Genomic DNA, 23,387 nt, shown 5'->3' with positions numbered 1-23,387 from the left:
CGTTTGCGTTGGGAAACTGGTTGGGTGTGTCTGGATGTAACAGGCATTATGATAGTGCATTATTGCACTGCATTCGGGCTGCTTCTCTTAAGCCCTCGTATGTGGCATTCCACGAATCGATCTCGACCAAGAATACCGGGCGTAGATTGTTACTAACGCGTGGGGGTTTATATCGTTCCCGGAGGAGGAAGAGGGATTACCGATGGCAGGGATGAGTTCCATCGACTCCACCGACACTAAGTGCTATCGTGCTAAGCATCTTTGGGGATAATAGAAAGATTTATCCAATTCTGAGTACAAGTTTGCATTATCTTAGGAAGCATTCTTACATATGAAGCAAAAGGAATGTATTGCATTTTAATTCCAATTCTCAGAAGAACACGATTATAATATCAATCTTAACAGCAATGCATGTACATAGTTTTGGCTTAAAAATGCTTCCTTGTGTTCACATAATCCATAATCCGTTTGCATTAAATGGACCACTTTTTTCTATAAATGCCTCCGCCAGCATCTCTCACCTCGTAAAGTAAACAGGAACTGTTGCACAGCTTCCTCAAAACCCCCGATAAAGCTAAATTCAGTTTTTCAAGTGTTGTCCGATTTGTGATTAAACCCTCAGTTGCTTTGAAGCTACTTCACTGAATTGGCAAGTATCAACCGAAAAGTATTGCGAAACATCCATAACCTATTCCTGGCAATGACCAGCCCCTAGCTTGGGGGTCTCTCTTACTACAATCGTGTCTGTGTGGGGTTTCCCTGCCTAAAAGAAGAGTAAAGCTCACCAATAAGGCATGGGAGGGGTGTCGGTTGGCACGGCGACGGGTACAGATCCCGACGTCACAAAAAACCTTATCTCGAAAGCACTAAAGCTGTAAGTAAAGCCCACGGCTTACCGGCTCACCCCACTCGAAACCGACCGCCGTACCGGGGGTAAGCCGTGGCCGGGCCAAACATTCCATCTTATAAATAATTTCACCCGCCAGCGAACGATCACAGTGTTGCAGTAGTGGTTGACTGGAGTAGTTTAGTGTCTAGTGCGCGATAGCAAGTTTGCAGGCAAACAAAACAAAAAAAAGTTACGAGTTTTAAGTTGGCCCAATTTCTCCCAACAACTGGGCAACCATCGAGAGACCACATACAAAACAAAGATGATCGTGTTACGATCACACGTGCTGGTACTGCTCGGTGTGCTAGTGGTCGCGTACGCGACGCGTGCCAATGCTCAAAGCTGGCTTAACACGTTACTCGAGCAATCGAACGGGACGCTCGATGTGAGCACATTTCCTGGCGAGCAGTGTTTGCGCGAGTGCGACAATACCCAGCCACGAATATGCCACTTTTCCTGGACGATGGAACACTACCACGTGATGGGACCGTAAGTGTATTTTGAGATCGAGAAGCGACGAATGCGTGCAGCGATTTTGCATAGCCCCCCCCCCCCATAGCTGATAGCTTTGCGCACACACGTGTTAGTGGAGATGGTAGTAGGCGTCAGTGTCAGTGTACTTAGTGATAGGTGCAATTGTACTCAGACAGTTTACTAGCTTACTCGTCTACGTTTGCCTACGCTTGATGAAGTTCAATGCCAATGTGACGCAAGTAGTGTGTTGCGTGCGTTGGGAAATTGTAACTAAAGTAGGCATCGATGACTAATCTGAACGGGGCTTCATATACCGCTCAAACTGAAGCACTTGTGAGATGTTTACCGTGCACACTGTAGCTGTAAATCGATCACTTTTAATATTCTCACTATACTATACATAAACACTGCTTTACGCACTTCAGATAACACGCAACTGATGTACTACCTCGTGAAGGATTAAAAGTGTGTAATGATTTCATTAGTAGATTAGTGACCTATAATCCTATCCAGAAGTACTTGCTTCCGGTAGGTTCTATACGCACTGTTATACGTTGACGGCTTAGCAAACTTTGCTGATGACCAACAAGCTAGAAATAGAAATACGTCAAATACGTTGCAAATGCCCAATTAATCCACCTGAAGTGTGCCACTTGATGTGCCACACATTCCAACAAACAAAGCGTTCGTGCGAGGAGTCTTTGATAGCAGCATGTGCCGGAGGCAGATTAAATTGCGATCTACCCGCGTTGAGATAAACCACCCCGCTTGAGGAACCAGTGATTATCAAGCATTTGTGTTCGGAACCAGTTTAATACAGCACCCACTTCAGCTCCCTTATCCTCAAGAGGATCATCCTGACATTATTTGTTAGATGAGCTCACACAATCGTATAATCTAACGTGCTCTTTCCTCATCCCTTCCCTCACAGTGCCTGCCGGGACTGTGCGAAAGGCAACCATACGGACTGCTACCATCCGGCCTGCATAACGGCGGACGGTGTGGAACGGGGCGTCATGAGCCTGAATCGCAAAATTCCCGGCCCAACGATTAGCGTCTGCCGGCACGATCTGATCGTGGTCGACATAACGAATGCGATGGCGGGCACATCGGCCGCCATTCACTGGCACGGGCTGCATCAGCGAGCAACGCCCTACATGGACGGCGTCCCGTTCATTACCCAATGCCCGATCGGATTTGGCAATACGTTTCGCTACGCCTTCCTAGCAACGGAACCGGGCACACAGTTTTACCATTCCCATTCGGGCCATCACAAGGTTAATGGGCATTATGGAGCGTTGATCGTACGGGAGCCAAAGAGAGCGGATCCGAACGGTGATCTCTACCACTACGATACACCGGCACACGTAATTCTCGGCTCAGATTGGATGCACATCGATGGGGAGATGTTCATGCCCGGTTTGCCTTCCGCCGGCGGAATTATGCCGATCAATCTGCTGATCAACGGAAAGGGCACGTATCACGATCCGAAGAAGAATGAAACTACCCAAACACCGTTGGAGGTGTATACGGTACGGCGTGGGGCACGGTTCCGGTTCCGGTTTATCAATGCGGCAAGCCACGTGTGTCCGCTGCAGCTGCAGATTGAAGATCACATGATGGAGGTGATCGCGAGCGATTCCTTCCATCTGCAGCCACGCAAAGTTGACACGCTCGTGTCGACGTCTGGCGAGCGGTACGATTTCGTGCTGGATGCAAACGGTGTTAAAGGTAGGATCATGTGCAATGGCTTTCTGGGGCTAGAGCGACGGTACCTAAACGAGGAATTGTTTTCTTTCTTTTTTTTACAGACACTTATTGGGTGCGCTTGCGTTCCCTTGGACCTTGCGCGGACTTGCAGTTGGAGCAGTTTGCCGTGCTAAGGTACACCACTGGGCCGTTTATTAACGATGCCTTCCCAACCCGTGCTCCCCCTACGTACGAGGAACCGTTCCGAAACGTTGCCACGGCGAACCATCCGAATGCCACCTGTGGACGACCGGAATTTGGTGACTATTGTATTACCGACTTTCAAGCGTACGATACGGACGAAGATGTGATCAACGGAGTGCCTGATCATCAGCTAACCTTTGGCTTCTACAACTACCCTGTTAGCTTCGAGAGCATGTTTGAGTCGAATCGATATGAGCACTATATGAGTAAGTGGGACAGCTTCCTTTGAGAAAATTGCCTTTTGATCAATCAAATCATATTAAATTCCGCGCCTCTTTCCTTCAGATATCTACGGTTCGCTAATGATGCAAGGAGCGATCAACAACATCAGCCTGGCCTACCCACCATTCTCACTGCTCACCCAGCCGGAGAAAATCCGCGACGACACATTCTGCGATGAGGACAAGCGGCCCGACTCCTGCTCCGATCGACAGCTCTGCACCTGCACCCATCGGGTAAAGATCAACCTCGGCGATATCGTAGAGCTGTACATTCTCGATCTAACGCCCTCGGTGAACGATCTCAACCATCCGTTCCACCTGCACGGCTACCAGATGTTCGTGATGGAGATGAGCCAAGATCGACGGGTACCGATTACGCTCGAAATCGCGCAAAACATAGCCCGGCAGCGGTTACGGTCGCGCAACACCGTGGCGCTTCCACCGCGCAAGGACACCGTGTCGATTCCGAGCCGCGGCTACGCACGTGTCCGCTTCCGTGCGGACAACCCTGGCTTCTGGCTGATGCACTGCCATTACGAGTGGCACACGGCCGTCGGTATGGCGCTGGTGCTGCAGGTCGGTGAAACGTCGGAGATGGTAAAAGCTCCTGCCGACTTCCCCAAATGCGACAGCTACACACCAGCAGTGGGTCATCTGCTGCAGGGAAGTCTGTGAGCAAAACCAACCCAAACCAATCGCAAACAGTCGAATTTCAGCACACCCACAAACAAACACACACGTAAACGTAATTTATTCTAGCTACAACACACGGTGATATTTACCGCCATAAGCCAATCCGCTTATCGGTCGCTTCTCAGCTCGCATTGATCTAGTGTAATAAATTATTTGAAGCATCCTCGAACGTTCCCCTCTCACTCCCATTTCCAGGCTGGGATTTGAAGGGGATTGGGATTCCGAAGCGGCAGCACTGACGTCGCGTCGTAGGAGTACTTCGGTTATTTATGTAGTGCAATGTAAGCAACGGATTTATAGGATACTGTTAGATACTTGTTAAAATAGTTGTACAGCTCAATAAAACTAGTCGTTTCTTGTGAACTCCCAGAAACTTTGAAATCACATTGCTTTTGTTTATGGCTATTGTTTTGTACACTACTGTAATGCCGGAAACCAGAAATTGCATAATCCTCACAGTTGTTGCTATTATTTAACAAGCTAAAGCGCCTGATTTAGTTGTAAGACGATGCTTAATGGTGGGTTTACAACACACTTAATAGAGCTTAGCAATGGTAAGTAAGCTGTTATGGAAGCAACGGTGGAACTCATCGACATCATTCACCGAAACGTGACCGTAGCGCAGAGGCGTTTATCAGTAATACTACAAGCTTATATCTGCGTGATAAATCGGTTTGTTACCCATACGGGTGGAACAGAAAAGTGGAGCGAAAATTGGCAACAGTTAAGAAGTTATCGAATGTGTGAAAAATAATACTGTAGGTGGTAAATAAACGTTCCAGCGACAGTGACAGTGCACCGTTAATGGATTGAGAGACTTATCCAACTAGAAAACGATACAATTATGTTGCTTGAAAGACGTAATAGGCCTACATTGAGGTGGCAAGATACCGTTGAAGCGTCTTCCAATACGGGCGGAAAAACGGATTGACAGCTCGTAGGTGCAAGATCTTGAGCGGTTTCGGACATTCCTGAGGCAGGCCAAGACCGCAAAGTGGTTGTACCGGTGGATTTAATGTTTCCAATTGTTTTCTGATTGCTTCCCAACCGCATTTTTTTTTCGTTTTGTGGGAACGTTTAAAATTGTGTGGGAAACGGTCAATAAACTGTGAGAAGAACACAAAAAATTACTGTAAGCATATCAAAAAACTCTGGGACATCTTGTAATTAAGTAAGAAATAAAGTGAGCATATGAATACAGGGTTTCCCACGATTTATTGGTCAGTTCCCATGATTTTTTGGTGCGTTCCCTCGATTTTTTGGTCACATCCCATAGATGTTTGGTCCGTTCCCATAATTTATTGGTATTTTCCGATTGGATATCAATACAATTAGACCAAAAAATTCTGGGAAACGACCAAAAAAATATGGGACCAAAAATTGATGGTAACCGACCAATAAATCGTGGGAAAACCTGTAAGAAAAACATCATTGTAAAACAATTGAATTGAAAACATATATGGCAGTAGATAAGTAAGTAAATTAATAGAATAAGTATCACGGTTAGTAAGTATGTAAGCAAAAAGACAATAAAATAAAAAAGTGAGAAATAATGAAAATAAGCATGTAATTGGGTAAGAAGGCAAGTAAAAAGGGCAGTAAGTATATGAGAAAGTAAGCTAGTGAATAATTATTTTCATCAGTGGGTAATAAAAAGTAAGAAAATAAAAAAAGGTGTGTTAAAATAGGCAAATTAGTTAGTGAATCAATCAGACAATATTGCCGATTATGTGACTCAACTGCTTGAGAAAAAGTATCAAAAATGCTCATTTTCTATTATGATCCGTGTTAAAGAACTCGACTTGTCTCTGGTTTGATATATCGAACTGAACGAAGGTAATTTCCATTACATGACTCAAACGGAGACCGTTTTTTGTCCAACTGCTTTCCGTTAGATCAAAGATACGGAAAGTGTTTTATTATAGGATTTAACTACTAGATAAATATATTTAAACCACACGAATTGCATGTCATTACATTCAAAAGAGATTTTTTGTAATTATTCACTGGAAAAAGGGTGGGAATAACAAAATACACAGAAATTAGATATGATTTCTGTGCATTTTGTGTTTTTTTTTTAACAAGCGCTACTTTTCATGACATTGCCAATCACATTTAAAGAACAATAATATGCCACTTGTAGACATAATTATTAATTGGTACAATACTTCCTGCGTTACGCGTTGCAGTTTGTTTTGACAAACAAACCCATTTCAGATCAATTTGGTAGCAATGTCTGGAGTCAACGAAAGAAGTCTCTAACAAGCTTGTATAATGCCGATTTCGTTTCAGTTCGTGTAGCGCGGTTTTGTTTGATACTTTTCCGTTTGAATCAGATAATCGACACTAATACCTAATTATGGCTACAATATAAAAGGTAGATAATTAAGTGAGTAAGCAAATACGAAATAAATATGTAAGTAAACACAGTATAACCGAATTAAGGTAGGTGTACCAATCGTTGTGCTAGCACCAATTGTTGTGCTATCGACAAAAACATCAAATTAAGAAAAGAATTTGGCTATTTGCGCCAGATCAATGTATTCAAATAATTTATCGTATTTCCTGATTTTGTAATAAGTTTCACAATTTTTCGATTTTTCATTTTTGTCAAATAATCACAATAATTATGATCACTGTCCAAAAATCAATCGCTGTTTATCGATGAGCGAAAAAAAAACGCCCAACATTCTAGAGCACATGACCAATGATAAATGATCTTAAAAATGATATTCATTAACACTGAAACAGCACCGTATTTGATCACTTGACAATGTAAAAGAATTTATTTATCGAGTCGAAAAATAGCACTACAATTCGTGCAAGAAATACTGTCATGTTCCCATTTTTTTGTGCTATCCTCAAACTAGTTGTGTCATTTCACACTGAAAATCGTACAAAATTAACATTCTAAACCTTATTTTTAAAATATTAAATTATAATGACTGTCAGCAGCTAGTTACCAAATTTTATAATTGTAAACTCCTTAAAAAAAACATTCACCTTCATGTTAAAAACCAATTTTGTTAGGTCAAACACATCCTAGCACAACAATTGGTACACAGCTAGCACAGCATTTGGAACACATAGCACAACAATTGGTACATTGGAAGAGGTTTTGGAAGAAACGGCTATAACTTTTGTAAAAAGTGACCAATTTACAAAATTTAAAAGCAATAATGTAGCTAAAATGTGTGTCTATCTATTTCACCCTCATTTATGAATTTTTATTCAGTAATTTCTTCACAATTCTTGTTTTAGTCCAAACGCCGTACAAACTCGTCCATAATTGGTGCATCTACCCTTTAAATACTTAAATAAATAAAGTAAATACATCATTGATGTTTGAATGTTAAAACTAATCGCATTTTACAGCTTTATTAACACCAGTATATCATGTCATTATTCAAAAAAAAATTATCAACAGGAGTACAATATTTTCTCATTATTCCACTACTGGTTACACCTTATCGCGAGTGTGCTCGTCTGATTAATAAATTAAAATAAAGATACAACAACATACACTCTCAGACAGGTTGAAGTTGCGGCCGAGGGTATTGAGCAAACTAATGAGTTCCTGTTAATCAGTTTTTTCCGATCGTTTATCAACAATGTATGCAATTGCGAGAAGTACTACTTCAATTTCCAGCTCTCAGTTCAAGCACCTGATGGGATATTTCTATTTAAAAATAACCCCTCCTCCCGGCAGTTTATATTTAACCTTCCCATTACGCCCTTTCCTTCCCATCTTCTCGCATATGCTCTACTATTTCCCTCCGCTGCCGTGTTTTGCATCTGCAACGCTCCAGCAAAACAAATCACGACCCCTTTTTCAGAATCGATCCTGTGGCAGTGGCACTCCGACCCGAGTGTCATCATCCTTCCCACTCTCGCCCTGCCCCCAACATACGACACGACTGCACTGCTAATAATGGCTAGGTGGTTGGCCGTGTGTTGATGGTCTCTGCCCTTTGCCGATGGGGCCCGATAAAACCCAAACCTTTACAGCGTCCTTTGACCCGTGCGGTGCGACCACACCGACAACGCAGCCAACCCAGCCAACGAACTGTGAAGCAGGATGCGATTATCGTTTTGTGCTGATACCACGGGTATAGCTGCCAGCAATCAGGACACGCATTCAGTGACACCCTTTGCAGCGGCGAAAAAAAAACTGCAGACATGCAGCAGAAAAAAAACAAGACGAACCGGAAGAAAGCTCCTCTCTTGCTGGCACACTGTACGGCGAATCTCTGCTTCGAACGGAAGTGGATGGTTCCCTTCTTCTCTTCCCTCTATTCGAGAACTCTACAACTGGATTTTGACGAAGTGTCTCTACAATGGGTGCTCAAGCGAAGCCACGAGGGACCGTAGAAAAAGGGAAAGTTTGCAAGAATCCTACCAATGCATCCCGACGCATGGTTTGGGTGAGGGAAAAATGGGAAACCCAGTAAGCAAGCAGCACATGGGAGGGTGGTTTAAAATTTCAATTACACTGCACTTGGCTTGCCTCATCAGCACAGCGCTGTGCACAAAAAGCACGAGATTGTTGCGCGATATGCGGCGTACATCCTGCTTGGATGAGGCGAGTTCACCATGCGTACGTGTGCGCTACCGCTCGCAGTACTCCATGCTATTGTGTACCGGTAAACCGTTTATCAGCTACAAATTGACACACACACACACACACACACACACACACACACACACAAGAGAGAGAAAGCGAGGTAGAGGGAGCGTCGAAAGGACCGGAAACGCTTATCTCCTTTCGTCACCAGCCGGCTCAAACGCGTTTCCGATGCTTCCTGCGGCCCTCTATCTGTGTAGCTTATTGTGTCGCACATCTCCTTTACATGTGCGTTTACGTCCTTTACGCCAAGGGAACTGGTGTGTGAGTCTGTGTGTGTTTGATGAAGTAAGCTGATGAAAGTGAATTCAAGTGTAATCAAAAGTAGAAGTGTGTAATCCGCGCTTCAGCTACACAATCCCTTTTCCCAGACACCACGTGGCGTGAGGAGTTGCCAACGATCGGCACGATTGGGAAGGGAGCACATTAATCCCACTTTTACGTTCCCCGTTCAGACGAAGACGATCTGTACTGGTGTATTAAAACGACCCACAGGCGATGGGTTAAAAAAGGTGCTTAATGATAATTATCTTTGAGCTGTGGTGTACTGACTCCCTTGCCTTGCTATTAAGCATTGTCGTCTGACGACGGTGTGCGGAGTAGACACTTTCTCCCTTGCTTCTCCGATGAGGGGAGAAAGAATGGCAAACGCTAATGAATCGGTTGCACAAAGATTTTAAATGCAACTCACTGCAAATTTGCGGTCGAAAGCTCACCTTCATTAGGGGAGCTGAGAAGAGTTCTCTGTACGTTGTTAGTATGTCGGCACCATGGAAAGCTTCACTCACGTACTTCCCAGTACTCACACCGCAGCGAAATGGATCTATAATTCACCTGGGCACACAGAGCAGCTCACTCTTCGTATCATATCCCAGCTTCCCTTATCATCCACCGGAACCGGGCATCATAAATCCTTTTTCGGTGTGCGCTTGGGCTTTGCATGCCCGGGATTGCATAAATAAAATATTTCAAAAGCCTCAGCCCGTAAAGATGTGGCCTGTATCCTTGCCTTGCTTCACGGATGATCTACACCAGTACGCAAAGGATCAGCAAAGCACTGACACCCACACATACACACACACACACACATCCTTAGCATGTCAAAGGAATTCCAGAGTAGCTCCCGAAAACCGTTCTCCCCACCCGTTGACCAGGATTGAGAATATTTCACGCTTCAAAGAACCTTCCGGGGTTGGTTGGTTTTTGGAAATTTTAACACAGAAAGAGAGAGAGAAAGGACATTTAAGCTGCCGAAAGGTGTCGAAGGTGAACCGAGCTTCAGTGGGATGAAGGGAGGGAAGATAGGAAGACACGTGGAAGAGGGATGTGATAATTTGGTGTTTGCTGTTCAAGGGTGAGGCACTGTTTTTTTCTCAACAAGTTTAATATCCCTTTTTTCGTGTTTTCTTCATGTTTTTGTGGTGTTTCGTTTCTGGTAGGAAGGGAGCAATGGTGCTCAGTCCTAGCTTTATGGGTGAGTTAAACATGTTTACCGACGTGATAGACACACTGCCGCCCCCCGGGGCTTACTGGATGCAGCCCAAAAGCCAACCAGCACAAACATTACAGTTCCGCCCGACAAGTACTTGTTGATCCGCAATGAGCTATTTTGGAGCATCATTCATATTTTAATGCTTGCGGGGGTAGCGAGCTCTCCTCTACCGAAGGTTCGGAGCGACAAGACTCCACCAAAACAACAAATGGCCGACAGGTGGTAGTTTGCTGATGCATCATGGTCGCTTATCGCAACGTGTAAATCCGTACCCGAAACGGAGGTTGTTTGAAAATTAAACGTAATCTTGATCTTTGTTAAGATGCCTGTTGTATAGTGATATCTGGTTCATCTTAATCGTTCTATTAAGCTGTATCAGTTCGCGGCTATGTTGCTACTGCACACCTTGAATACAACTAAAGTGGGTATGAATGGAGATTTTCTTTGGATTAGCGCGTATTTAAGGTATTTAAGAGGTGGCCCCGGTGGTCTATACCAGCAGTCTTTAATCTTCTCAGAGTGTGGGCCACACTGAATCATGGTAATATTGTTGAGGGGTAATTTTTGTAATGTTACTTTTAGTTAATTTGTTAGTGTGCATATCTTGGTTTCAAAAGATCATCAATATCATTTTTTTTCACAACAAACTTCTTAATTTTGAAATACAACCTTCGTCTTGAAACAGCAAACATATTTGTATTGCTTAAAAATAAACAACATATAGGGTTTTTGCTAGGGAATTTAAGAAACAGGGCACAACACAGGCTTTCAAGAGTCGCTTTTCGCCTGAGAGTTGGAGTTTGCAGTCTTTTAGTCTGTAATTATTTGTTGATTAATTTTTATTTTATTTTTTCATTGAATCATTTCATTACTTATTCATTTATTTTTATTCAATTGTTTATTTATTTATATATTTTATAATTCGTCATTTTTTATTTATTTATTAATTTATTAATAAATTAATTTATTTATTTATTTATTTTTATTATTTTTTATTATTTTTTTTATTCATGTATTTATTTATTTATTTATTTATTTATTTATTTATTTATTTATTTATTTATTTATTCATTTATTTATTTATTTATTTATTTATTTATTTATTAGTTTATTCATTTATTTATTTAGTTTTTTTTTTAATTTACTTATTAATTAATTAATTTATTTATTTATTTGTTTATTTATTTACTTAATTAATTATTCATTTATTTGTTTTATTTTATTCGCTCAGAACGGGAGTGCCTAGCAATCGGTGAGTCACACATCGTCAGGGCCAGTAATCCGCCGGATTTCTCGAAGCATTCCGACTACATATCCCTGCCTGAGAAATGTGACAAAGCAACCTGCGTACGTTCCACCAGTGTACGGTCAAAGGCCATCGTCTAGGCTGTTGTGGCGTATGCTAACGAACAGATTACCAGACGCTAAGATAGAGCGTGAGACACGACAACACAGCTGGAGAAGGATCTGGAAAGAAACGTCAATTGTCCAGCCTTATCATCCCTTCTACGTTCGACACTTTTCCTGCTGGTCAATGGAAAAATTCCAACTTGCGATCTCCTTTTCCGAATGGGGCGAATTATTACAAACTCTTGTATGTTCTGTCCGTTCGTGGAAACGCTGGAGCATAGATTTGCTTGTTGCAGAGGAGTTTCTACGGCATGGGAACTATTCCAACAGAAAACTACTGCGTTAGCTCCAGATTGTGTCCTGGTCTTTTAACTGTTTGCAATTCCCAGTACTAGCCGGAGTTAGTACAGAACAGAGAATAGGTGTTTTACGTTTGTTTGCAAACTATATCATCCACATCGTCGGTAACAACGATGTTATGATTGATCTACGCGTACTCAATTGTTGTCTAACGTTATACAATATGTTATGTTTTTTAAGACTTAGTGTGGAGTTTATTAAAAAGGAATAATAGATCCCTTTAGACGACTTCAGGATACAATAGGTCAATAGGAACAATAGGACCTTCAGACGACTTCAGACCTCAGTCTGTGATACGATTAAAATCAAAATACACATAAGACAAGTTAAAGATTAGATAAACGAAAAGGATTTTAATGTATCGGAGTGAATCTATTGTGGTACTTCTTGTTTTAGAAAGCCTTTATAGCCCGAAATAACCACGTAGGTCGTCACGCCAAATCAAAAGCAGATGTAATGTAATATAGACAATCAGGAAGGACTAGGCAATATTTGTATTTTGTACAAATCATTGATGACTGAAAAGGTCTTCAAAAATTTAAAAATGTTACAATAAACTTTTACAGTTGAATAGAATTTTGAAAATTCAGTTTCATAGCTTTTATCCTCTTGATGAAAAGAACTGGATGGTATCACACGATTGATTAAAATTTTTATTTAATATTTTTTGCTAAATTTCACTTTAATTTGTAAAGATAAGACTAAACATCTGTCCCTTCAATAACACATGACAGGACATGATAGGATGGAGTGGAATAAAATACTCTCGTTTGTGTGGTTATCTATTCTTTGTAAAATGATACATAAATGATTCATTTAAATTCACATGTCACTTTCCCATTCCCACTTTGGAATCGATCCAAAAGTTATTAAACCGTCTGTCACCGTTTGAAAGACATCCCAATAAAGGTTGATTCGTTATAGAAGCGACATTTTAACTGCAGGAAGCAACCTCCAAGCTGCATGAGATTATAGGAAGAGAGATGAAAATAGAAATCTTTCTTTACCCTTTTCGCTAGCAAAATGAAGGCTACTCCGGACAGTCCTACCTCCCAACACGCTCCAACGCATTTTGCCAATAGCCACCGACAACGATGTTCGGTGGTTACGTGTGAAGAAAGCTACCCTGGTGCGAGACCGGGTTGGAAAACAGGGTGAAAAACTAGTTTCCCACAAGCCTGCTGTGTTCCCAACCTTTGCCCTAACTAAACGTGATTACATGCCGTACATGGTAAAACGACACGATGACGACGCCACGATGTGTAGAAGACGATGGTACTCCTCCAGGCCCGGCCGCCAGTAAGTGCACAACGGTTAACCACATTGAATTACAACCCATTTGCAGCATATGCGGTCAAAAGCGGTCCAGAATCATAATCAAGGTTGGGCGGAATCGTCTGCCCGGGGACGCGGGGGTTCGTAGCGGGCAGAAAAGTGCCTCCATCCGGATGTCATAAAATTACGCTAAGAGCATTTATCCTAGCAAATCGGAGCTCGTCCGCACCGAGCAAAACCAACGGTTACACGGTAGGGGATTCCCCGCAGGAACGGGGGACGCTTTTCCCATTCCCCGGTCCTTAATTGTGCGCCAAGGCGGTGGGAACGGTGGGAAAAGCCCACCGTTAGCAAATCATCTCCAAACAATTTTCACTTAATTGTTTCCTTTCTTTGGCGTGCCGGTCGGGCCGAGGCGTGCCGGAGAGGCGTGTGTTATCGGTAAAGCTTTAAACGAAAGCTGAATATCGAAAGGCAATATGGAAAGGCGCACGGAATACTAATTGCGGTTACTGTTGACCTTGGCATTGGGTGGGAGGATGTGGCGTTGTGGGACGTTGGTTTGAATTCGCTATAAGTTTGAGCTGCATCTGCAAGCCTCATATTGGATGATTTGCTAGGTAAGGACATGCTTGCTGGTTCTACAAAATGTGTAGAATTTGTGTTGGAAAATAATTGTAAAACTGTTACGCAAAAATCTTCGTATACGATTTATGAATACAACATAATTTGAATTTGAAATGTGAATTGCTAAGAATTTCTTAGCAAACCTTATTTTTTTATAATATCCCTATACAATTCTACTTAATTTTCTATGCTATTTTCTACATTATTTCCTACACTATTCCTACGCTGCACAATTTTCTACCGGGTATGATTTGTCGACTGGAACTGAAATTGTATCGGTTCCAGCCCCGGATCTATTATCGTTCCAAATCCGGAACTGGTCCAGGAACAGTACGGGTTCATAATAGATTCCACGACCAGTATGAATTCATGATAGGTTCTAGAGTATGTATGGGTTTATGATCGCTTCCAGGACCAATATGGGTTCATGATAGGTTCCAGGATCAGTATGGTTTCATGATCGAGTGGACCCAAGATTGCTATGGAGTCATGATAGGTTCCAGGGCAGGTATGGGTTCTTTATTATAGTTTTTTTTCCTTTCAACGCGCACGACACAAAAAACATGTTCGTCAGGGGTTCAAGCCTAGAGAATGGACCGTCCCACCATAGTAAAGACTGACTATCTGGCAGCGTAGTACTGAGTAAGTCTCGAAAACCTGTATAGGCCGGCATATCCGCATAGGACGTTACGCCAAATAGAAGTAGTATTATAAACAGACATAGATACATTGTGTACACTTACAACAGAAATTTAGATCTAGTTTAAAATTTCAAACTCTTTAGTACTCTTTTAGTACCACCGTCATACGTGCAGCCGTGAATCCTTTCCTGTAAACAGTCCGTGAAGGAAAGCACAGTGGGAAAATGTTACAGATTATGGGTATATTTTATAATTATAATATTACACTGTTTGAGACTCTTTCAACCAATGTATGTTATAGTATTATTGACTTACTTAAAATAATTTCCTATTTTCCTATTTCTTTCCCATCAACGTATTCGAAAGACATGAAAGGAAAAATTAATTTAAATTTCCACGTGTGCACCACCATGTCCCACTGTACGCACCGTCCGCTCAGTGTGTTTTGTTTTGATCGTGCTGTTCCGCAACAACAACAAAAAAAAGAAAAAAAGAAACGTGACGGAAAAGCTATTTTCCCTTCTTCCTCCCTTTGCAGTATTTTGACCTAACGCCTACGGCATTCTACTGCGGCATTCAACAAGTTAATAGATACAGTTTAAGTACAGATTGGTGTTCACGTTCCTGCCCCAGACTTTGTAACTACAACAACAACGGCTGACCATGTCGTCCCGGCCCCAGGTTTATTTGACCCGTAAGGAATGCTTCAGCGCGTGCCATCGTTTGCACAGGTTCGTTGTTTGCAATTCGACGTGAAAAGGCAACACTACATTACAATAATTTCTCTTCAACAGCCCGTTCCTGAGCGAGGAAGCGAACCGGCAGGTGTACGGCAAATGCAACAATCCCAACGGCCACGGACACAACTATACCGGTAAGGGTGAAAGGTTCCTTCTTCTGCTTCTTAGCTATTCGAAAATTTGCCTGAAATGTTTTTCTTTTTGCCAACCACTCTTTCTCACCGCCTCACTTCTTTCGCCCCACCAGTGGAGGTGACGGTGCGTGGCCCGGTCGACGGCAAGACCGGCATGGTGATGAACATAACCGACCTGAAGGAGTACATGAACCAGGCGATCATGAAAAAGCTGGACCATCTCAACCTGGACAAGGACGTGCCGTACTTTAAGAACCTGGCCAGCACCACCGAAAACGTGGCCATCTTCATCTGGGACAGCCTGAAGCTGATCATGGACAAGCCGGAGCTGCTGTACGAGATAAAGATACACGAGACGGACAAGAACGCGGTCATCTATCGGGGCGAGAAGCACACGGTCGGGCATCACCATCATAACGAGACGGTGAAGCAGTCGCGCGTTACCAACTCGTCCGAAAACTCGTCCAACATGTCGTCCGACTCGGACAGTTAGGCGTTCGGGGATGAGAATCGAACCAGTATATTTACCAGTACTACATTGCAAAACACTGAAACGATCTGAAACGCGTACATCCCATGACACAAGACTTCCGGCACGCAAGGGTGAATATGTTTGACAAAATGATTTGCGCAACAGATACTTCTTCCTTTAGGAACTAATAAAAAACCCGCTCATTTTTCGGCTATAATGCTTAAACTTTTGCATAATTTTTATTAAAACTCTTTAGAATTGGAACACACAAAACTACGAAAAAAAGAAAATAAAATAAACTGTTGATAGCGCACTAAGTATAAATAATTTAAAATCCACCCTCTTGCAATTAAAAATTCGATTCTTTATATATATTTTGCCTTCTATCACACTGGCGGGGTCGCCCTCTTTGTAGCAGCAACGTGCCTTTTTAAAAATCATATTTCTAGTATCACTCCTCGGTTGCTTAAACACGCATACACCCTAGCGGTACAGCGGTTTCTAGGTTTAAAGGCTAATCAACACTACGACAACAAAACTGGAACGGAAACTGGAACGAACCCTCTCACGCAAGCAAGACTAATTCCTCAATTCCTAACCAGCGCCATTGCCCCATGCTAATCTACCGTGCAAAGCGTTTTGCTTACATTTTTGTATGCTTCTTTTTTGGTACGTTTACTGCACACTTCCTCTCTTTGCGTGTTCCGTGTGCGAAACCAATCGGTGAATGTTCCGCTACGGTGCAAGTACAATGAAGTGTTTTTTTTGTCATTTGCTTTCAGTTTTTGGCATATGTAAAGAAGATTTTGAAGTAGATGTATTGCGCCTACGGTATCACCCTCCCTGCCTCCCTCCCTACGTGCACCGGCCAGTTTTAGATGGCATCATCAAACTTTTTGTCGTAATTGATCGACACGTACGGTATGCCGAGCTCGCAATCGTTCCGCGGCCAGTACTTGAGCGTGGGCCGGCTTTCCGGCCGCTCGTCGTTGACGAAGAAGTAGGCAAACAGTACGCAGGCCGGATAGGCGGAGATGAAGATGAGAATGTGCCAGAAGCCGTGCAGGTACGGGAAGTTCAGCCGCGACCAGGTGTCACAGAACATGCGATCGTTAATCCAGCAAACGATGGCCATGATCAGGATGGTGGTATTGCGGACGCCCAGCCGATACACGCGCTCATCCTGCACGCTGCAATGGGAATATGGCGGTTACAGTGCGAGTGTGTGCGTGTTTGAGACAGATCAAGGGCTCCAGAAGGTAATTAAATTGCAATTAAGCATAACACACATGCCCGTTATTAGTGATACTTACATTTTAAGCTCTTTGTACAGCAGGTAGGTGGCTGGGATGGCTAGAAACATGAGCGCAAACGCATTGATGGCGGGATGGCAAAACGAAAGCCCCGTTGCCACGATGGAAAATATCGTCATGGACAGACAGAAACGTTTCCTAGGGGGTTGTTTTTTCGACATTAAGTTTGTAAATGCTTCAAATGTTCAAAAAGTATTCGTCGAGCTGAATATTTTCCACAAAAAAGGGGAATTATGGCCGCATTAGGCATGGAGCGGTAAAAGTAGTGATAAGGTTAGCTAAAGCGACCATCAATACACACGGATTGCTTTAAAATAAAACTTTTCCCAATCTCGTTGCTATCAATATGAATAGTTTTTTTTAGCTATCCTTTCCTCACTGAGCCCTACTATCATGACACCATGGTGCTACCGTTACACGAGATTTTGCTGCTGCATCTTAGTAGACTGTTTTCGCTACAGCAGACGGTGGCCGTATGACCTTGACCAGTTGAACTTGTTTTAATATGTTAGCAGAGCCTAATTTGAAATAAATCCATGAATTATTTAATGCTGCTTGCCAGATTTGGGTTACTTTCTGCTTTCATGCCTAATGCGGCCATAATTCGGCATTTTCTATAAAATATTCAGCTCGACGAATACTTTTTTGGACTGACTGTAGTAAACCACGCTTACCTGGAACGTTTAAAGATTCGCGGGAAGTGGCGCCGCGGACAGAACAGGCTCAGCGTGGCCATAAACACCCACAGTATGGTCAGCTCATCAAGCAGCTGGCCGAGCAGGCTTAGGGTGGCGTGGAAGTAGGCCGACGAAAGGCCCACCACGATCAGCAGCACCCAGATCAGATGGATGGCCGGCTGTATGAAGCGGCCGTAGTCTTTGAACAGGTAGATGAGGAACGGTGGCCCGAGCAGGAAGAGAATGTTGCTGATCTAAAAACGAAAGGCGAGAAAGTGTTGAAAGGAAGCATTTAAAAAAATGGCGAGTGTACTTGCGCTCACACGCGTGTAGTGGAAGGGATGAAGTAGTACATTACATAAGTGCAATGAGGCTTAGTTTACGCCACACCGCTCCACTTGGTGCAGACAATTATCTGATACGTTTTTAAGGGGATATAACAAACAATTTGAACAAAAAGGGACACATGCACCATACTAACCGTATTCACAAACTCCGCAATATCGGGCGATACGAGATAGTTGCCCTCGCACCAATCCACTGGCGAGCTTCCTCGTTCTAGATGTTCCCAAGTCATGGTTGCAGCAGCAACATACACAGCAACTTTGCTGTGAACCTTTTGGCTGAAATTACAACAACTTCACTTAATGCATCCTTTAACAACGTAGGAATTGCACAAACAGAACAGAAAAACGGAAAGAAATTGTTTCTCACCTTGCTTTGTTGTTGATTGGGGTTTTTTTTTGCGTGTTGTTGATTTCGATGTTGACCCTGTCCGAGTTGCGTCTGTTTTTTTTTTCTTTTTCCGACAGCCCTTTTTGCAACCCGAAGTTTCCCCCAGTGTGGCCAGATTATTTTGGCGGTTTTCGGTAGGCGCATCAAAATTTTATCGGTAGTTTTCGGTAGGTTAAATCGGTATTTCTGGTCACTTTGCTCACAGGGCAAGGCGAGCTTTTTGGCGACCACCGTCGCAAAACCGTCGCAAAACGTCAAAAACGACGTCGCATGTACTGCAAAGCGACGTCGCCAGCGAGCGAAACTCGCAACGATTTCGAGGCTCTGGCGACGGTCGTTTTTGACGTTTTGCGACGGTTGTTGACCTTTCGAGCGAGCTTTTGCCCTGCGGGCCAGTGTGGCCAGATTATATTGGCAGATTTCGGCAGGAGCACTGTTGAGAACGCAACCATTTCACCTTCGTTTCTATGACCAAAAATACACCCTCATCTTTATGACCACCTACCCGGGTAGGTCATACATTTTGTATGGGAGTTTGCATTTCGGGATGGTAAATTGATCATATCTTCTGTTTTAATTATTGAAATAACTTCAAATTTTCAGGAAAGCTTGAAGTCGGGTGTATCTTGGGGACCGCCTGTATATGAAAAATAATTAGGAAAATTCCAATTGTTTTATACTGGAAAGAACAAAGTTTTATGCACTTACTTACTTACTTTGTATTTTCATTATATTACGTCATTATATTGCTCCCAAGTGCCACAAATCCACTAAACGACCACTAAACGGCTTCTAAACGACTCAAGTTCTCTACCTAAACGGAATATAGAAAGACTTCGTTTAGCAGACGGCAAACGACTCATTCATTCTAAAAATAGCAAAAAAGCTGGTGGCGCTCTCTGTTGGTGGGATACCCCAACCAGTTGAGCTTCATCGCTTGGAGGAGAGCTTTCTCATTTCCTCTGTACTGTTGTATGGTTTCGCATTGAAGTTATGCATCGCTAGAACTAGAACGGCGATACGATTGTTTAAATACTAAACTCCAACGGAAACCACCAGCACTGAAGCAAGTGAGATTTGAGCAATGGTCGTTGGTGTTGATACCCATGTATCTGACCACACGACCATTCAAATAGATTTTTCCTCAGAAAGTTCCCGCTTGGCAAAGATTAACTCATTTTAATGCCTCTCGCTACCCCTGGCCTTAGTTTCAAAGGAATTATGCGACACACTCGCACTCCACTAGCCCATCCCATGGAAAAACGCTCCCACCATCGAGGTGTTGACCAAAATTTCGCTGTGTGAAAAAAATGTTAACAAGCATCGATTTCAAGCATGCATGTCGCGCGACATTTTGTCAAGCGGGCTAGAAGGCTATATAATCCCAAGTGCCACAAATCCACTAAACGACCACTAAACGGCTTCTAAACGACTCAAGTTTTCTACCTAAACGGAATATAGAAAGACTTCGTTTAGCAGACGCCAAACGACTCATGCATTCTAAAAATAGCAAAAAAGCTGGTGGCGCTATCTGTTGGTGGGATACCCCAACCAGTTGAGCTTCATCGCTTGGAGGAGAGCATTCTCATTTCCTCTGTACTGTTGTATGGTTTCGCATTGAAGTTATGCATCGCTAGAACTAGAACGGCGATTCGATTGTTTAAATACTAAACTCCAACGGAAACTACCAGCACTGAAGCAAGTGAAATTTGAGTAATGGTCGTTGATGTTGATACCCATGTATCTGACCACACGACCATTCAAATAGATTTTTCCTCAGAAAGTTCCCGCTTGGCAAAGAGTAACTCATTTTCCCAAATAGCCAGAATTGCTTAAGCAGCTCATTTTGGCACGCTAAAGATCGCTGCTCTAATTCGCCTTTTGCAGTAGATAAACAGCATCAAAGTTCTATGTGGGTCTTTCAAACAGCGCCTAAGCAGCTTCCTTATGCCACGATTCCAGGGATTATTTTTCTGTGTGTTTTATTTTCAAGCAAGCGTCATCGATGAAATAAACAACAAGATTTGTTTCGTTTAAACACATATGTATATTTTTAAAACTTTTGTATTGATGAATTACACAAAATTTTACACAATTTACTGATAATTCACAATCACTACACTCAATATTCCTTCTTTAATTAATTTATCTAACTTGTACAGCAGCAATGAGATGATTGACGGCGTCTCTCTTTGACACTTTGACAAGATCCACCTTGTACCGATGCCATGCATTAAAAAGCTATAAAGTTCCACCAAGTTCGATACACACTCTTAACAAGCCTTAAAGTTATATCATGAACCCTACACATAGTGCTAATCAGCCGCAAAGTTCCAAAGAGTACCATGTGCCTGTTAAAAAGCTCCATAGTTCCGCAAAGTACCGTCTATCTCTTAATCAGCCACAAAGTACGACATCGGAACGATTTTTCGTTAAACAGCCCTAAATCAGCTATAAAGTACGAGCTGGCTATTTGGGTTAATGCCTCTCGCTACCCCTGGCCTTAGTTTCAAAGGAATTATGCGACACACTCGCACTCCACTACCCCATCCCATGGAAAAACGCTCCCACCATCGAGGTGTTGACCAAAATTTCGCTGTGCGAATGAGACACACACTCGCACTCCTCCAGCCCTCCACAGCGGAACGCTCCCACCGTTGCGAAGTTGCGAGAATTTTTGCTCTGAGCGTGAGACCCTGAAGCGCAAGCGATGACACTATGTGTAAAGACGATCATAATTCGATATGGTCAAAAAGCGTCGATTATCGTTTCGTTTATCTGGTAATGATGTTTTCACTTCATCAAAATTTTAAACATTAACAACTAGGCTGATAACAATAGTTGAAATGTAAATCAGAATAAATTAAATTCATTTGAAGTAAAATAAATTCCATTGTACTCTATTTTGACCATATGATCAACACTTGTACATAGTGCCATTTACTTTGTGTTCTTCACTCTCGCGCTGTGTTGTGATCGTTCGAAACTCATCGCCAGAACGAATGCAATTTTCATTTGGGAAGGATTGGTGCCGGTAGATGCAGCGAAAATTATTAAATGATAATAGAAAAGTGGTTAAGTAAATCGTGAAAGATGTCAACGCAGGCGTAAATGCAGTATGTTTTGTTACATGATCTACGGGTAAGTGCATGCATAAGAAGAAGAATCTTCCAAATGATGTTTGTGTTCTAACAATCGTACTGCTTTTAATGTTTGTTTATTCTTCTATTATTTTCCATCACACGTAGCTATTTCATCACCAAAGCTCCTGATAACAGATCAAATCAGATGGATAAGGCATACAGAGTCACCGTTTAATTTAAAATATCTTCGTGATCGGTAAGTTTTAAATAGTACTAGTTTTGTTCACCATTCTAATGCTCGATATATCTTTCATTCCTCAGGCAAACGCATCAAACAGCAAGTGTTTCTCTTCCAACAGCACGCACCATCAGTGGATAAAGCAGCTAACGATTTGATCGCCAGTACGCGCCATCAAGAATTGATATTTTGCCAAACAGTACTGTGAATAAAAAACTGCACACTTACTGTAGGAATTTCCTGGAATTTTTTGGTCGGCCTACGCTCGCGTGAATGGTGGGTCCGTTGATGAGAAGGAAAGAAAGGGTGGGAGCAAGGATTAACCAAAAACGCGGCATTGAGAATGAGGGGAGGTGCGCTCAGCGCTCACGCTGGGTCACTCAGGATGCTTGAAATAAAATGTTAACAAGCATCGATTTCAAGCATGCATGTCGCGCGACATTTTGCCAAGCGGGCTAGAAGGCTATATAATAGGTATAACAGCGAAACACATTGCAAGAAAAGGATAGCAATATAATGACGTAATATAATGAAAATTCAAAGTAAGTAAGTAAGTGCATAAAAAATTGGAATTTTCCTAATTATTTTTCATATACAGGCGGTCCCCAAGATACACCCGACTTCAAGCTTTCCTGAAAATTTGAAGTTATTTCAATAATTAAAACAGAAGATATGATCAATTTACCATCCCGAAATGCAAACTCCCATACAAAATGTATGACCTATCCGGGTAGGTGGTCATAAAGATGAGGGTGTATTTTTGGTCATAGAAACGAAGGTGAAATGGTTGCGTTCTCAACAGTGCTCCTGCCGAAATCTGCCAATATAATCTGGCCACACTGGCCCGCAGGGCAAAAGCTCGCTCGAAAGGTCAACAACCGTCGCAAAACGTCAAAAACGACCGTCGCCAGAGCCTCGAAATCGTTGCGAGTTTCGCTCGCTGGCGACGTCGCTTTGCAGTACATGCGACGTCGTTTTTGACGTTTTGCGACGGTTTTGCGACGGTGGTCGCCAAAAAGCTCGCCTTGCCCTGTGAGCAAAGTGACCAGAAATACCGATGTATGTATATATATCTAGGGTTTGAAGGAAAAAATCTCAATTTTTTAATCATTAAATACAAAACTCAGCCAAACAATTAAATAAATCTAAATAATCCAGCGAAAATCAAATGACAGCACATACGATTAAATCGTATCCAATGGAGCACTGCTGCGGCCCTAAGCGGTCGTGTGGAGCCCCGACAAAAAGAACTTGTCACCACAAAAAAAAGTGCATCTTAGTCCTTCTTTGGCTTAGAATTCCAATTTTCAGATCGACACTTCAGAAAAATCTTCATTTGTGTAACCGCTGAACCAAATCTAATCCATATCCTAAATAAAGGATGCATATTCTCGTG

At 42.5% G+C, this 23,387-nt stretch overlaps 3 protein-coding genes across 4 annotated transcripts; 2 read left to right on the top strand and 1 right to left on the bottom strand.

The window, feature by feature from the left end:
• The first annotated feature begins 1,002 nt into the window (after window positions 1–1,002).
• Window positions 1,003–4,614, top strand: LOC121597622 (oxidoreductase OpS5-like). Its single transcript, XM_041923510.1, has 4 exons — window positions 1,003–1,378; window positions 2,295–3,094; window positions 3,175–3,522; window positions 3,602–4,614. The coding sequence occupies exons 1-4, from the start codon at window positions 1,152–1,154 to the stop codon at window positions 4,210–4,212; spliced, it is 1,986 nt and encodes a 661-aa protein (XP_041779444.1). The 5' UTR covers window positions 1,003–1,151; the 3' UTR covers window positions 4,213–4,614.
• Window positions 4,615–15,034: 10,420 nt separating this feature from the next.
• Window positions 15,035–16,222, top strand: LOC121597214 (6-pyruvoyl tetrahydrobiopterin synthase). Its single transcript, XM_041922812.1, has 3 exons — window positions 15,035–15,330; window positions 15,394–15,473; window positions 15,587–16,222. The coding sequence occupies exons 1-3, from the start codon at window positions 15,263–15,265 to the stop codon at window positions 15,964–15,966; spliced, it is 528 nt and encodes a 175-aa protein (XP_041778746.1). The 5' UTR covers window positions 15,035–15,262; the 3' UTR covers window positions 15,967–16,222.
• Window positions 16,223–16,288: 66 nt separating this feature from the next.
• Window positions 16,289–18,753, bottom strand: LOC121597213 (alkaline ceramidase). Of its 2 annotated transcripts, none has more exons than XM_041922811.1 (5): window positions 18,650–18,753; window positions 18,417–18,573; window positions 17,933–18,189; window positions 17,259–17,396; window positions 16,289–17,135 (listed from the first exon to the last, which is right to left on the bottom strand). In XM_041922811.1, exons 2-5 carry the CDS (start codon window positions 18,510–18,512, stop codon window positions 16,820–16,822), a joined length of 807 nt encoding a protein of 268 aa, XP_041778745.1. In that variant the 5' UTR covers window positions 18,513–18,573; window positions 18,650–18,753; the 3' UTR covers window positions 16,289–16,819. The 2 variants fall into 2 exon arrangements, with proteins under 2 accessions (XP_041778745.1, XP_041778744.1); XM_041922810.1 differs by having other exon boundaries at window positions 18,417–18,558; window positions 18,650–18,736.
• Between the last annotated feature and the right edge of the window lie 4,634 nt (window positions 18,754–23,387).

The sequence above is a fragment of the Anopheles merus genome, chromosome 3R, assembly GCF_017562075.2.
Source record: "Anopheles merus strain MAF chromosome 3R, AmerM5.1, whole genome shotgun sequence".
NCBI classification, from domain to species: domain Eukaryota; kingdom Metazoa; phylum Arthropoda; class Insecta; order Diptera; family Culicidae; genus Anopheles; species Anopheles merus.
Note: the sequence above shows the minus strand (reverse complement) of the source record. Positions and strands in the feature narration are given on the sequence as shown.